This window comes from Phalacrocorax aristotelis, chromosome 6 (genome assembly GCF_949628215.1).
Source record: "Phalacrocorax aristotelis chromosome 6, bGulAri2.1, whole genome shotgun sequence".
Taxonomy (NCBI): domain Eukaryota; kingdom Metazoa; phylum Chordata; class Aves; order Suliformes; family Phalacrocoracidae; genus Phalacrocorax; species Phalacrocorax aristotelis.
In genome coordinates, this window is record NC_134281.1 from 48937285 (window position 1) to 48951981 (window position 14697).

General features: G+C 55.4%; 1 protein-coding gene across 3 annotated transcripts; it reads left to right on the forward strand.

Annotated features, from left to right (window-relative positions):
* The first annotated feature begins 1692 nt into the window (after window positions 1-1692).
* Window positions 1693-13609, forward strand: TAL1 (TAL bHLH transcription factor 1, erythroid differentiation factor). 3 transcript variants are annotated; one of them, XM_075097679.1, is made up of 5 exons: window positions 1693-1849; window positions 3232-3381; window positions 4654-5082; window positions 5882-5973; window positions 10441-13609. In XM_075097679.1, coding segments are annotated over exons 2-5 (942 nt in total). In that variant the 5' UTR covers window positions 1693-1849; window positions 3232-3379; the 3' UTR covers window positions 10860-13609. The 3 variants fall into 3 exon arrangements, with proteins under 3 accessions (XP_074953780.1, XP_074953779.1, XP_074953781.1); XM_075097680.1 differs by having other exon boundaries at window positions 1721-1849; window positions 3345-3381; XM_075097678.1 differs by lacking the exon at window positions 3232-3381 and having other exon boundaries at window positions 1719-1849.
* Window positions 13610-14697: the final 1088 nt, after the last annotated feature.

Consider the following 14697-nt stretch of genomic DNA (forward strand, 5'->3'; position numbering starts at 1 on the left):
GAGGAGCCGGCTTGAAAATGGTCGTGTTTCCTGGCGGGAGGCACGCCGGGCTCTCCAGCGCGTCGTGACCGTCCCTGCCCCGCCGCCCCACGCACGCTGCCGGCATCGTGCGGGCTCCTGCCCGCGGGAGCCGACCCCAGCCGCCCGGGAGCGGGGGAGCGGCGGGGTTTGTGCAAACCTCTCCCACGGCCGCGTCCAGAGCGGGAGGTTGAGGGGAAGGAGTGAAAGGAAGAATAACAGCTCCGGCATTTCCCCCTGCGGGAGGGCGCGCAGGTGGCGGGGAGACAATAGCGACCCCGCACCCCCGGCCCCGCCGCCCCGCCACACGGGCCGCACACGGCAGGTGCGGCCGGGCCGGCATCGCCCCGGCGGCGGCCGGGGCCGCGGCTGCTCCGCCGCGCCCCAGGCTCCCTGCACGGCCGGGGGCCGCAGCCTTGCCCCGGCCCCGCAGCAGGGACCGGGGGGGCGTCCCGGGAGGTGCTCAGCCCCGGACCCCTCCTTCCCGCCCCGCTCCCGTGGCGATTTCGTTGATTTTCTGCTACCCGGGCAGGCCGTTCCCCCGAGCTATCGAAAACCGCTCCCCGCCGCTCTCTTTAGGGCTGTTTTACCTGCGGTGTCCGGGGGAACGGACCCAGGATCCCCCAGCGACCCCTGCCCCTCCCTCCTTCCTCTGCTGCGACCCCGTAGTAATTTGGGGAGCTTTCGGAGGCGCCCCGCCGCCTCGCAAGCGGCCGCGCAGGGAACCCAAGCCCCGCACCAGCCCGTCCCCCCGGACCCCGCAGCCGCTCCGACTACACGGCGGCTTCTGCGAAGGCCAGCGGTGTCCCCGTCCCGCCCGGGCCCGGAGCCCGCCGTGAGCCCCAGCCCCGACGGGGCGCGCAACCGGTCCCGGCCCCCGAGCCCCGCCGGCTGCCCCGCACCGCTCCGGGCAGGCCGAGGGCCCCTCTCCCCTTCTCCAGGCCCCTCTCCACGGGGCTCGGCCCTGGCCGCGGCGCAGAGCTCTCCCCTCCACCCGCATCCCAAATTTTCCAAGGGCGAGGGGTGCCGGCTCGGTACCGGCTCCGCTCCCTGTCCCCCAGCACCCCCCGGCCCGGCAGGGACGCTCGGCCGCCCCAGCGCAGGGGCTTCGACAGGGGCTCGCCCCAGTTCAGGCCTTCAGCGAAAACACACGGTAGGGAGAGGAAGGCTGGGGATGGGGCCGCTCCTCTCCAAAACATCTCCTCTCGATGTGCTTTATTTACCTCCTCTTGGCCCAAAGCAGCCCACACCCCTTCCCTCTCTCTCAGCATCTCCAACGATTTATTTTGTCTCATTAAATTTAATTAAGAACGGAGTAGGTGTTCCATATTTAATAAAAAAAAAAAAAAACGAAAAAAAAAAAAAACCAGGGGCATAATAACCTCCAAGAGGACTAAAATAAAGAATTGCTATTCAGATGCGGGCAGCCACAGTGCAATTTTTTATTACTCTTTTTTTTTTTTTCAGTGTCTTTTTAAGAGCATCTAAGCACACACACATAAAAAGCTAGAAGGCATGCATTCCGGAGTTATTCCTATGCATATCCCTGCAATAATTTTCCGCTTTCCTTCGATAAAATTGCCAAATAATAATGAATCATTTCATAAATAATGGGTTTAGAAGCTTATCAGGGCAGGCGGGCCACTGCTGGGGTTTTATCTCTCTCGGCCACATTGCAGTAGTGTTCCGCTCTCCATACTAAATAGGAAACTGGACGTGATGTGGAATTAGAGCCTCCCCAGCTGAAGCCACCCAACACTTACTACAAATATAGCCGCGATGCGTAGGCCACAAAATGGCTCCACTCACTTTTCCCAATGAAAAGCAAATGGTGAGTAGAGAGGAATCCGGCCCTGCAGCGGGCCGGGGCGGCGGCCTGGGGCTGTGGGGGGCTTCGGGGGCGCCGGGGGTGCTTGGGGGGCTTCTGCCGCGTGTAAGAGACAGGCGAGGGGGGAAAAAAACCCCAAGTATTTTCCGCGGTTGGGATTTCATCTTTCTTTTATTAATTATTATTATTATTTCTTTGATGCGGGGTGGGTGAGGAGAACAAGACGCTTTCCATTTCGAAAAATGGGGTGCGCCCCCCACCCCCGCCCCGGGCTGCGGCAGGGAGGGGGCGCTGGGACCGGCCGCGGGGGTGCCGGGGGCGAAGCGCCGCCGGGCCCCGCTCCCCCAGCCTCTCCCCGGGGGGGGACCCGGCCCCGCCGGGGCCTGTCCGCTTGTTCCCGGGGGGTCCCCCCGTATACCGCTCCCTCCCACCCCTCCGCTTTGGGGCAGTTTCCCTGCACGGGCCCGCGGAGAGGTGCGTTTCTGGGCTGGAAATTTCCTGCCGATCCGCGGCTGGAAAACAAAAGGATTTTGCGGAGCAGAAACCAGCGGGCGGAGAATTAATTGCCCCCCCACCATTTTTCTAAACGAAATCGCCCCCAAAAGACGGCAAACGCTGCGGGTATTTTTACAGTTTTGTGTATTTCGTTTTTAACGAAAGCGGGAGGAGACGCCATCGGGGTTATTTCGTTTTTTTACGAAGGGCGAACCCTTATTTTTCGTGATTTTGCTGGTAGGGGGGTGCAACCGTCTTCGCCTTCCTGTTGATCCGCGGCGGGGAGTGGGCCCGCCCGTGGGCCGGGAGCGGAGCGGAGCGGGCACAGCCCGCCGGTGGCCCGTCGCGGCCCCGCGGGTGGGAGCGCCGCCGGTAACCGGCCCCTTTAGGAATCCAGTTTGCCCCTTTAGGAATTAAATTTTCCAGCCGGGCGTGGGAGAAACGCCGCCGCCGCTCTTTGCGAGCACACCGGGAGAAAAAAACAAGTCCGTCTCCGGCCCCGTCTGGGATTTCCTCCCGGGGAGACCGGGTTTGCAACGCGTCCAAAAACCCGCCCAATTCGCCCCAGATATAGGGCTTTTTTTTTTTTGTGGTGGTGTGTTTTTTTTCACTTTTGTTTTTTAAAATCTATTTATTTTTTCACGCCGGGCCGTGGCCGCCGCGCGTTGTGTCCCCGTGGGCGAGGCGGCGGGGACAAGCGGCCCGGCGGCGGGGGGCGGTGGGGCCTGGGGGTGGCCGTCCGTCCCCTGGAACCGGGGCCGCCCCGGGGTGCCGTCCTTCCTCCCCTCTCCCATGCACCCCTCTCTCCACCTGATCTCCGGCAGTCCGGGCCCACGAGATCCACCCTCTCCTCCTTTTCTGCTCCCACCCCCCCCTTCTCTTCCTCCCAGGATTTAGCAGTTTTATCCCGATGCGGGTGTCCTTCCTCTCTGTAAAGTCGTAAGTACCTTGAGGTGGGAGGAGTAAATTCAGCCTGACACTGAGAGCGCTTTTGTTGAAACAGGAGAGACTTGCGGTGTCCCTACTTAAATATGACACATGTGAGTAATCTCTTCCTATACATTATCGGAATAGGCAATTAGATTTTTCTTTCTAGAGGGCTGGCGGGGAGGGGGCTGGCGGGAAGGCAGCGAGCTTGTGCTTTAGGTTGGGTGGGTTGGGGTTTTGTTGGTTTTTTTTTTTTGAGAGATGGTGTGATATGGGGGCAACAAAAAAAAAAGCTTTTCTCTCGCAATTCAGCCCAGCAGAAATGAAAACTAAAACATACCCAAGGCAAAGGAGCGAGAAGGATGGGAATGGGACCGGGTGTGTGGCAGCTCCGAGAAGCCCCTTATTTATACGAAAAAAAAAATAAAAACAACGCACCGAACGAGGGGGGTGGTGGGAGAAACAGCACGGCGATAGTCGCGATATCGCGCCCTGCCCGCGGCGACAGTATTCGTTCCGCGGGAGAAGGGGGACAATGACCGCGCGCGGCGGCGGGCGAGGGGCTGAGCGCCTGCCCGTCCCCTCGCTGCCGTGCCGGGGACCGGCTCCGGCGGGGGCCGCTTCAACCCCCGGCCCTCAGAATAGTGGCTTCGGGCGTATTTCGCGGTTTTAAAAATAATAATAAAAATTAAAAACGGGAGGAGAGGCGGTCGCCCTGCGGCTGAGGCCGCTGCCGGCAGGCCGGGCCGCGGTGGAGCTGGCTCCGCGGGGCGACAAACGCCGCCGGGGCCCCCAAAACGGGGAGAAATCCCCCTAAACGGGGAGGGAAGCGGAGGCTGAGCCTCCTCCCGCCCGGCCGTCATTTGGCTACATAGTTTAACACCCGGCCACCGCGACGGCCGGGTGCGGGCCGAGCCCGCCCCCCCCCCTCCCCCGCCGGGCTGCACCAGCCGCCGCGATGGTGTAAATCGCCGCGGTGCGACGGGCCCCGCTACGCGGCTGCGGAGTTGGGGGGGGGGGAGGGGGCCGGCCCGCCGCCCCCTGCGCGGTGCGTCGTGCAGGGCCGGGGCGCTGCGGAACGTCATAGCGCCGCACCGTTCTGCGAGGCTCTGTGACGTCACGGCAGGGCCGGGACGCTCCATGACGTCACAGAGCCGTACGGCTCGACGGCGTGGCCCTGCGGACCACCGGCCACGGTGTCGCAGCGGTGCCTCCAACCGATTTGGGGTGATCAGTGCCTCTCCTGCCCTCTCCCCATTTCTCGCCGGCGAAGTCCGAGTCCCGAAGCCCCCCTCCTGCCCCCCCCGCCGTCGGGGCGGTGGCCGGGGCGGGGTACCCTCCGTGCCCCCCGCCGGGCCGCCCCTCACCGCTGCCTCTCTCCGCAGGACGATGGACAGGCCGCCCGCCCCGCCGCCCCCCAGTGACCCCCGCGATGCCCGCCCCCCCCGGCGGCACGACTCGGAAGCGGAGACCACGAGCGAGCCGGAGAGCAGCCGCGGGGGCATGGAGGCGCCGGCGGACCCCCAGCTGCTGCTCAACGGGGCGTCCAAGGAGGCGGGCCGGCCCTCCCCCGGGCCCCCCGCCGCCCCCGTGCCCGTCATCGAGCTGGTGCGCCGGGGGGGCTCCCTGGACATAAAAAGCCGGGAGGCGGCAGGGGAGGCGATGCAGAGAGCGCCGGGCGCCGAGCCGTGCCGCGCCGCCGAGGCCGCCTGCGAGGCCCGCATGGTGCAGCTGAGCCCCCCCGCGCTCCCGCTGCAGCCCCCCGGCAGGGCCATGCTCTACAACCTGGGCCAGCCGCTGGCCACCATCAACAGGTCCGTGTGTCCCTCACCCCACCCCGGCGGGGGTCCCTCGGAGCGGCTCCCCGAGGGGAGGGAGCCCTGCTCGGCTGCGGGTCTCGGCTCCGGGAGAGAGGGAGGGAAGGAGGGGGGCGACAGCAGCATCCCTTCCTCCGCGCGGGGCTCGGGGATTAGTCATTGCGGGTTTGCATGTAACTTTACAAAGGAAGAAAGGGGGGGGGGAAGCCAAACAAAACCCCAAACGAAAAACCGCCGTTCCTAGGAAAAAAAAAATAATTCACGGTAGAAATGCCCCGGGCAGAGCAAAGGGGTCCGTCAGAAAACGCGGTACTTGTCGAGAACTGGTTTAGACCCTCAGAGCTGCCCAGGACTCCGTCCGTCCTCCGCGGAGTCCCGCAGATGAGCGCAAGGGACAGAAAACGCTCCCGCGGAGGCAGAGCGCGGCCCCCGTGTGCGGGGACGGACCCCCCCCGCGCCCTGCCTCCGCCCCCGGGGGAGGCTGCGGTGCCGGCCCGGCCCTGTTGGGCGTCCGTGCCCGCCGCCTGGCGTGGGGAAACGCCGCGGGATGAGGGGTGGGCTTCGCCTGGGAGCCGCGTGCCTGGTGCCCCACGCCGCTCCCATCCCCCGGCCCGCGTAGCGCTGGCGCGTGTCTCCGGGCGGCGGCGTGTCGTGTCGTGTCGCCGCACGACCCCGGGCTCGGCTTCGTGAGCCGGGAGCTCCCTCCGGAGTCACGGAGCTGGTCGGCTTCCTCCCGCGGGGCCGGGCCGGGGGGATGCCGGCGTGTCCTCACGGCCTCTCTGCCTTTCGTCTGCAGCGGGTTTTTCGGCGAACCGGATTCCTTCTCCATGTACGGCAGCAACCGGGTGAAGAGGAGACCCTCTCCCTACGAGATGGAGATCACCGACGGTGAGAGCGTTTCGCCCTGAGCTGGCTTTTGGGGTTTTCCCAATCTGCTGAAGGGGGCAAGTTGCTGCACGGTGCCACATGCTGGGATTAAAACCCCAAAGAGTAAAAGGCGAATAGGATGCCTGTGGTGGCAGGGTGGCTCCCCCCGGCAGGGCTCTGCGCCGCGGAGCCCGGCTCTGTCCCGACTAATGACCGGCAGCGTGCTCGGTCGAGTTGCTGTCACGCAGCAAAGCGGTTCAGCGTATGGTTAATTGCATCCCCGTTCTGTAAATTGCTTAGAGATTAAATCCAAAGGAAGCTACTCAATTTAAGTCTTTGTGGAAGTGCAGAGGCTCGACCAGGGCCGCTGCAGTGACAGGCTGTGTTTGCAAACCCTTTCAGCCAGGAGCAGACCACAGCCTTGGGCAGAAAGGTCCCACCCGCCTTCAAACTGCCTAGAAGCAAAGGGCTGAGCCTGTGCTAAGGTCTGCAGGGCCGCAGCGGGACTGTGGCTGGCCCCTTTGCCAGCTTGCCGATACCTTGATTCAGTATACATCGGCTCCGTGCTGCAGCCTGCTGTGGAGAAAGATCCCGTGCCTGGTCTTGTGGCAGGGCCTGGGAGCAGCTGGGGAGGGTGACGGTCTGGTGTCCGAGCGGTGATCCCAGGTGCAGGGGTGCCTGTCGGGCCGGCAGGCTCATTCCACAGAAAGGAAGGCAGCGGGAAGGCGGGGCAGGATCCCGCCGCCCGCTCCCCGGCAGCCGGCGTGGGACGCGGGAGGCTGCGCGTGTCGCGGGATGCGGGAGGCTGCGTGCGGGTGGCAGCGCTGCCCAGGCGAAGGGGGATTTGCAAGACCAATTTGCACGTGGAAGGCTGACTCGTTTAGCTGCAGAGTTTACAGCCCGTGCAAATGAGATCCATCGAAATTTGTTTTCTCTTTAGTAATTGTAAGCGCTGTATTTCAATTGCCAGACAACTAATTGTCCGTCTTTCTAGCTAGTTGTCCCTTTCCTTCTGCCTGGTTAATCTAAAATCAGATCAAATAATAATCCGCATCGCTCAGAAATAGTACGGAACCAAATGGCGGGGTCAGGGCACCCTCTGCGTTCATCGGTCCCTCTCTCCTCACTCTCTGCCCGCTCCGTCTGCCTGGTCCTTCCAGAGCGCAGCCCCGTGGGGCAGGGCTTGCCGCAGCCGCCGGCACGAGAAGGTCTTTTTGGCTGGGGTTCGAGTCAGAGGTTTAGCGGCGACGGTGAAAGTCCCTCAGATCATGGTGTCTGACTAAAGCTTTCGGCTTGCTATTAAATTAGATATTAAGGATTACAGAGATATTTGGTTGCAACCAATTTTTTTGATACGTGCTTGCCAGGCCATGCAGGTGTGTAGTGTAGATTGGGCTCAATCCTGCAGGATCTGGCTCGTGTGAGTTTCCAAGACTAGGCTCAGAATTTATTTTTTTTTTTTTAGAAAGAGGTACCAGGTGATGCTGTCTAAACAGGAGCAATTTGTAGGGACGTGCATCCCGTGCTGAGGCGTCTGTGCTGTCTGCTGGGCTTTGCTCGTCGCTCTGATGGTCACCTGCTGGGTGACATCCGCGCCACACTGGCCCATCGCTCCTGCGGGTCCTCTGCCCTCGGGAGATGCAAGAGGGCAGGAGAGTCTTGCTGGGCACTTGGTGTTCGGTTTCCTCTGTAAGAAAACGAGCGGTGATGTTTTTACAACTCTTTATCAGTTTTTGGAAAAGTTTGGTGCATTGAATATCTTCTTAAAAAATAGATGTAAATGTAGATAAAAATGTAAAAAAGTAGCTGCAAGAATATTGTGTTACTTTGGAAGCTCGTATTTTTTTACTAGTTTTCCTCAGACCTCTAATTGCAATTAAAAAAAATAATCAGCCAATCAATTGGAACAAAATCCAGGCAAAAATTCTCAGCTGACTGCTTGAGTTAATTGTGAGGCGAGTTTCCTTATGAGAAATAAACATCTTCTATTATAACACAGCTCTGGGGCATTTTAAATTTCTCTATTGCTTGACACATTTTGGCCAAAACCCAGTCTCTTTCTGAAATGTGTATTCGATTCAGTTGATGCAGGAATCAAAAATCTGAGTGGTGTCAGAATCTGTGTTATATACTGGACCTTGGTTTGGGTTTCCCTGGGTGAAAATGAACACCTCTTTTTTCTGATTTCAAAATGTTATTCATAGATGCCTTTTAGTTGGCAACTTTCAGTGAACAGAGATACATGTTTGAAGCCTGTGAAGACTGGAAGACTTGAGATTTTGTATTGGTGTTGTTTGGTTGTTTGTTTGGTTGTTTTTTTAAATAACCAGTATCCTAGGGTTTTTTTCTCATCCCTTATGGGAGTAATAAGGTTTTAAGCTGCATCTCCTGGATTCAAGGCTGGTTGCTTTGTCTTGTCTGGAAAGACCATTTCAGTTTTGAAGCTGTTGTATTATTGTAGCAGGTTGCAGCACATTCTCCACTGCCTTATTACAAGTGCAGGGCAGCCCGGTGTTGTTGAGATCCCCTTAGTGCCCCCCACCTTCCCCACAACCCCATGGCACAGTGGGCTGTGCACATCAGGGACAAGAAACCTTCCCTTTCCATGAGCTCTTGCACATTAGTTCATACAAAGGGCATTTACGTGCCATCTGGGAGTGGAAAATTGGCTTTATTAATGCATCAGACTGGGATCTTGGAGGTCAGAGATGAGTTTCTCATTCCAACATCCCCCAGCCTATCCCAGGGGCTCTTTGCGATTTTGGGGGACTCCCTGCTCCTGAGCACACGGTGAGAAGTGAGTTGTATGCCTTCTCGGACGCTGGAGAAAGTGGTGGTTTTAATCTGTCTGCTTGTGCGCGTGTCCCCATGCAAACCCTGCGGTGGAGGGGTTTTCGTGTGATGTGCTGGCCCAAAGGGGCTCAGTTTCCTCTGAAGGGGGGAGAGTGTGATGGTGTTTAATCAGCTGGTGCATGGGATTCCTCTTCTTGTGTCATGGCAGGTGGGATCTGTCAAGGTGCAGCCTGACGAGGATGCCTCAAAAATCGCATCTGTTCGGCTGCTCTGCCACAGTTAAATCAGCCAAGAGCTTTGCTATATATGAATAACAATGTTTAAATGCCCCTTGGGATGCTGGTTTCACTGGGTGGTCGCAGAGCTGCCAGCTTAAGCCGCTCACCACGCCCAGGAGATAGTAGTTAGGCAAGTGTCTCAGAGTGGGGCTACAGGGGAGAGATAGTGTGGATGGGAACATCCACAGCCTGCCTTTTGGGGTACCACTCACCACTGTGTTATCTACAAGTCTTTGCTTCATACTTTGTGATTATTTTCATTGTATGTGACGCTTCCCATCCTATGAGGGTTTCTGCCATGATCATTCTCCCACAGTTTCATGAGATCTCTGTGTCCCTCCACTGTTGGTGTCTCCTGGAGGTGAGGATGGAAAGGGTGTAATAATAAAAGCATTATGGTGGTGTCTCCTTGCATGAACTGGTTTCCATGGACCCGAGGACATGCAGTCCTGATTTACAGTGTTGCAACTCCTGTAGCACAGCACTTTTGAGTAGACATGCTTTTGGGTCTCTCTCAGTGCCAAGATAATGTCTCACTTGTGCCAACAGGAGTTACTCTGATGACTGGAAAGGAGAATTGACGTGTTTTGTGCGTCTGTCCTGTGTAACACGCCCCATCAGGAATACGGCTGTAAAATCACAAGGGATTTAATTGGAGTTCATGCGTAACTGAGCCAAATGGACACCTCTAGCAATTTAGAGACCCTTCTCCAATTACCGTCAGATAGGGAGTTTTTGCCATGATGTGCAGAGAGCGCAGGCAGTCCTCTGATCAGCTGTGACACTGCTTCATCCTCTGCCCATGACCACCCTTCCAGCAAAGGCACTGCTTTCACTCTGTGGGTCACAGTGCTACCTGTCCTCATTGCTATGGGGTGAATCCTGCCACCTTATTTCATACAAACCATCCAGGGGGCTGGTGGTAATCCTAAGGTCTCTATCAGCTCTGGATCCTGCCTTCCTCAGGGAAGATCTCTGGATCTTAAAGTTTTCAAAGCCTCTGCTCAAACTTATTTCCTCCTGTCCCAATGGTATGTCCTTAAGACACTTTTGGGATAGAAAACCATCTTGCAACCTAACCTTTTAATAGGACCTTTGTTGCTGAGATACCCTAAAAATATAGCAGCCTTCTGCACATGTGTCATGGCCTAAGCCTTACTCCTTGGAGAGTAAATACAGGCATCTCAGGAGACATCTAAAAAGATGCAGCTAGGGTTTTCCTTTCCACCGGACTGAACAGAAATTACAGCTACCTTAGCTCATTGGGCTAGCTTCCAGTTAGCTGGGAACTCCTGTTTCACTTCCTTGCTGATGTCACTAAAACAAATCAGTTAATCTGGGAAATGGTGACCTATTCAGCAAAGTAATAAATGACCTGTTATGTGCTGCTCCTAATTCTGCATGATTATAATTGCAGGTCCTCATACGAAAGTGGTTCGTCGCATTTTTACCAATAGCCGGGAGAGGTGGAGGCAGCAGAATGTCAACGGAGCCTTTGCAGAGCTTCGCAAGCTCATCCCCACCCACCCGCCTGACAAAAAACTGAGCAAGAATGAGATTTTGCGCCTGGCTATGAAATACATCAACTTCCTGGCCAAGCTGCTCAACGACCAGGAGGAAGAAGGAAACCAAAGGGGCAAAGTGAACAAAGACTCTGGGATAGTCCAGGAAGACCTCCTGCAGGACATGTTGTCTCCTAACTCTAGCTGTGGAAGTTCTTTAGATGGAGCAGCAAGCCCGGACAGCTTCACAGAAGAGCACGAAACACTAGATTCAAAGCACACGCGGAGTCTGCACCACGCCATTCTCCCCGTAGAAGGCAATGCGCAGCGGTGATGACCTTCCGCATCGCTCCCAAAGCACCAAGCGGGGAGGCGAGACCCGAGCGTGCGGATGCTGAAACTTGTGCCCATGGGATTTGTGACTCTGCCTTTCCCCGGGGGCTCGACTCCCCGTTCTCCCCAGCTTGGGATGGAGCAGCTGGTGTGTTGGCTGAGGACAAGACCAAACCAGATGGATGTTCGGCATTTAGGTACGTGATCGTACAAAGAAGAAAAGCATTGAAGTCATCTTCATTGTACATACTGCTCGTGATGTGACTCTGCGGAGGGGCAGGAGACGTGGCCAGCACCTCTCCAGCATTTAGAGGGTTTTCAGACCATTTGATGACCGTCGCTTTTTAAACAATTGCCTGGCTGAGACACGAAACTCCTCTTTTGCTGCCGGTGGAGGCCATTGACTCTTTCCAGCTCCATGTGGCCCTGGAGACTGCCGAAACCTGCCAGGGCTGCAGCGTTTTTCCAGCCTGTGGCATATATAACTGGTCTGAGCAGGAGCTGGGGCCATGTGTTCCTGTTGTCTGAGAGCTTTTGACTGTATCTTTTTAAAGAGGTGAAAAAATACCCTCAGCAAAAGAACTATTAAAAGGATTAAGACTTTTTAATTTTCTCTCCATTTTTTCCCCCCCTTTCTTCCTTTCCCTTCTACCTAACTTTGGATTGTTTGGGGTTGTTGTATTTATGACGTGGGATTACTTCTGTTTAACGCTGTCATGCAGTATCCACTGAACGAAAAGGTACATAGGTGTTGTCTGCTGCCCTCCCAGTCCCCGATTTTTCTGCTGGTAATGCTCAGCAGGTGAGCTTCAAGCCTGTTCTGTTCTCCTAGAGTTTTCCCAGTGGTTTCTGTAGGGCCAGAGCTTCTCTCAAGGAAGATGAATTTCAGAATTGGTAAGCAAAAAAAAAAAAAAAAAAAATTGCTAGTGAAGCATCCCCTTGGACTGGGGGTTTTTGAATTCAAAAAGCAAAAAAAAGGCAACAGGAGTCAATGATTCATCAACAGTGTGTGTGTACATAGGGTTATAAAAGGATTTTTAATGGTATGCTTTGAATTTTTTGTTTTTATTGTGTGAAAATGGTGGTGGTTCAGCTGTGCCAATGCTTGCAGGCTGGACTACAGTGCTGGATTTATTCCGATGTTAGGAGGGTCCTCACCTGCCTGAGGCTGGTAGGAGGCTACAGCCTTTCCAATTCTTGCAGGGAAGCACTAAAAGCAGTGGTGGGATTAGCCTCCATTCCCAAGTGCTCGGACTGCTGCAAAATTGATGTCTGCAACTGGGCTGGTCCTCTGATTCCTGCTGCCCCTCTGGGGAGGGCATTTGGGAAACAGAAGGGCTGGGGAGCAGGAGGCTGCTGCTGCGGTGGCGGGGAGCTGAGGACTGCATCATACCATCACCGCTGCATCAGGCCCATCTCTCACCCACCGTCTGATGCCTGACAGAGCAATTGCCCCAAGCCCATCTTCTCCATCTACAGAGATGTCACAAATCTCTACCATGCTACAGTAAAAAAAAAAAAAACCAACACCCACAAACATCCTTTGGAAGGGAAATAATCCTTTGAGCGGGGACATCTTCCACTGGACTCATTCCTTTTCAAGGGTGCTGAGGTACAAGGAAACACAGGATTTGGGCGGGTGTCTGCAAGCCCGTCCGGGCTTAATTCAGAGCCCCGTCATTTCCATACCCACTTGGTTTAAATGCTTCTTTGTAAATAATAGGTGGGAGGCTGGTGTGTGGGTTGGTGTGTTAGGAGGCATTAGCTGCCTGGAAACGGGTCCCACCCCAAGCAAGGGTTTCCAGCATAGACCCAAATCCTCTCAAATCACAAACTCCCCCATCTTAAATTGGGGCAAAGGAGGAAAACTCCTTCCTGGGTCCGTATTGCCCATGCATGGGGGTTTTTACTAAAGGGGGTACCCGCAGGGCTGGACCAGGGGAGCGGTGACGGTGGGTGATGGAGTGATGCTGAGGAAGAGGGTTGGGCTGCTCCTGGTGCCGGGGTAGGAGAGGTGGGTGGCCAGGGCTGGCAGACGGGAGCCCTCTGGGAAAGGAGGGGGATGCTGTCACACAGCTAAAGCTGTTCTTGTCTTTCAGCATTCAAAATAACCCTGGGGTGGGGTGTGTGGGGATTTTACACCCTTTTTATTAACCTATTGAAAGAAAAAATCACCAATGTTTAGAAATTCCTCATTTCCAACAAGTTTGGGGTTTTTTTGTTTGTTTGTTTTTGTTTTTTTTTTCACTCTTTTCAGTAGCTGAACAGTTGGGAAAATGGTACAACCTTGGCAGCACCCCCCAATACCCCCACGCACATGCACACCTGCTTGTAGCCCTTAGCAGAGCGCGCCATAGGTCTCCTGGGGTATGTACAGTTGTACTTTAATTGTGATTTGAATGGTACATTTCCTCTGCCCACCTCTCCTCCTGCCTGCTTCATCTCTCGCTGTGTGGACCATCGCCCCCCGTTTCTGCTGGAAACAGCACTTTGGGGCAATGTCGTACCGTGTGAGTGAATTCCCACCGTATGATTTTTGGGTTTTCAGCCCCATCCCTTTCTCTGCCACCCTCCCCCTGGATTTCTGCATTTTTTCTGCAGAAACAAAGTAACCAGACCTGGTACCCTGAGTCTCAACCCACTGTGGATGTGCTATTTAGAAAACACATTTGTTGTAATGTGTGTGTATATATAAATATATATATATAATGAATATATCAAGAATATTTCTAAATAAAGTTTTACAAAGCAGCCTCCACTTGCTGTCTGCCTCTCTCCCACCTTGTCGTTGATCCATCACTACTCTGGTATTCCATTCCTGGGCATTGCAGGGCGAGAATGCCAGGATGGCCCATCCCCAGCCATCAAAAGTCATAAACAGGCAGCACAAGCCTTGCAAAAGGATCTGCTAATTTTTTTTCTTGCTTGGCTCACACTGTCCAGCCTGGGCTGGGCTTTTGCAGAGACAGCAAGTGGGAGGAAGAGTGCATGGGGCCGGCAGGAAGGAAGACGGGTGGTGAAGCAATCCCCCCGCCACAGGCGAGCGTTACCAGCTGCCGCCACATTACCCCCAGCACATTATTTGCAGGTCCCCCAAAGGCTCCGACAGTCTTTACCCCTCTTTTGGGGAGGGGGAGGGTGTGGGGAGAGGGCTGCCGGGGGCAATGCTGCTTCCCTTCATACCCTGGCAGTGTTAGGCCTCTATTTAATAGGCAATGACAGTAATTCCTCTTTTTTTTTTTTTAAAGAAAAAAAGTAGTTGTTATCACAGCCATGTGCACAAATACTTGAAAGAATTATTGAGCTGGTAATATTCGCTATGGAGTGTTTACAGGCTAAGTGGTCCATTGAATATGTGTATGTGGGTTTTATATATATATATGTATATATATATATATATATATATATATATATATATAAAACTACAGCACCATGCTGCTGATGGTTGCCAACACCATACCCATAGCACAGAGCAGGTGGACAGGAATGGCACCACAGGTATTTTCTTGTCTTTAATTTCTATGACTTTCAGAGTAATTTCCTATTAAACAGGGTCTTTTGGAGCACCCCTTGCTTTTTAAAAGCATCCACCCAAAATCTTAGCTGCTAAAGACCGCTGACTCGCCAGGCCTGCAGCCAATGCTTGCTTTTAAAGTTTCTGGATGGCATTTCGCCCTGAGTTAAAGAGGAGGGGCCCCTCCCAGGCTCCAACTTGGGGAGTGCAGGGAGCCCTGTCCACGCACAGCCCTGTGCTAGGGACATGGCCTCCCCCTGCAGCCAGGCTGAGCAAAGCCCTCCACAGCAGGGCTGGGCTGGTTTCCATCCTGGGTGCTGGGACA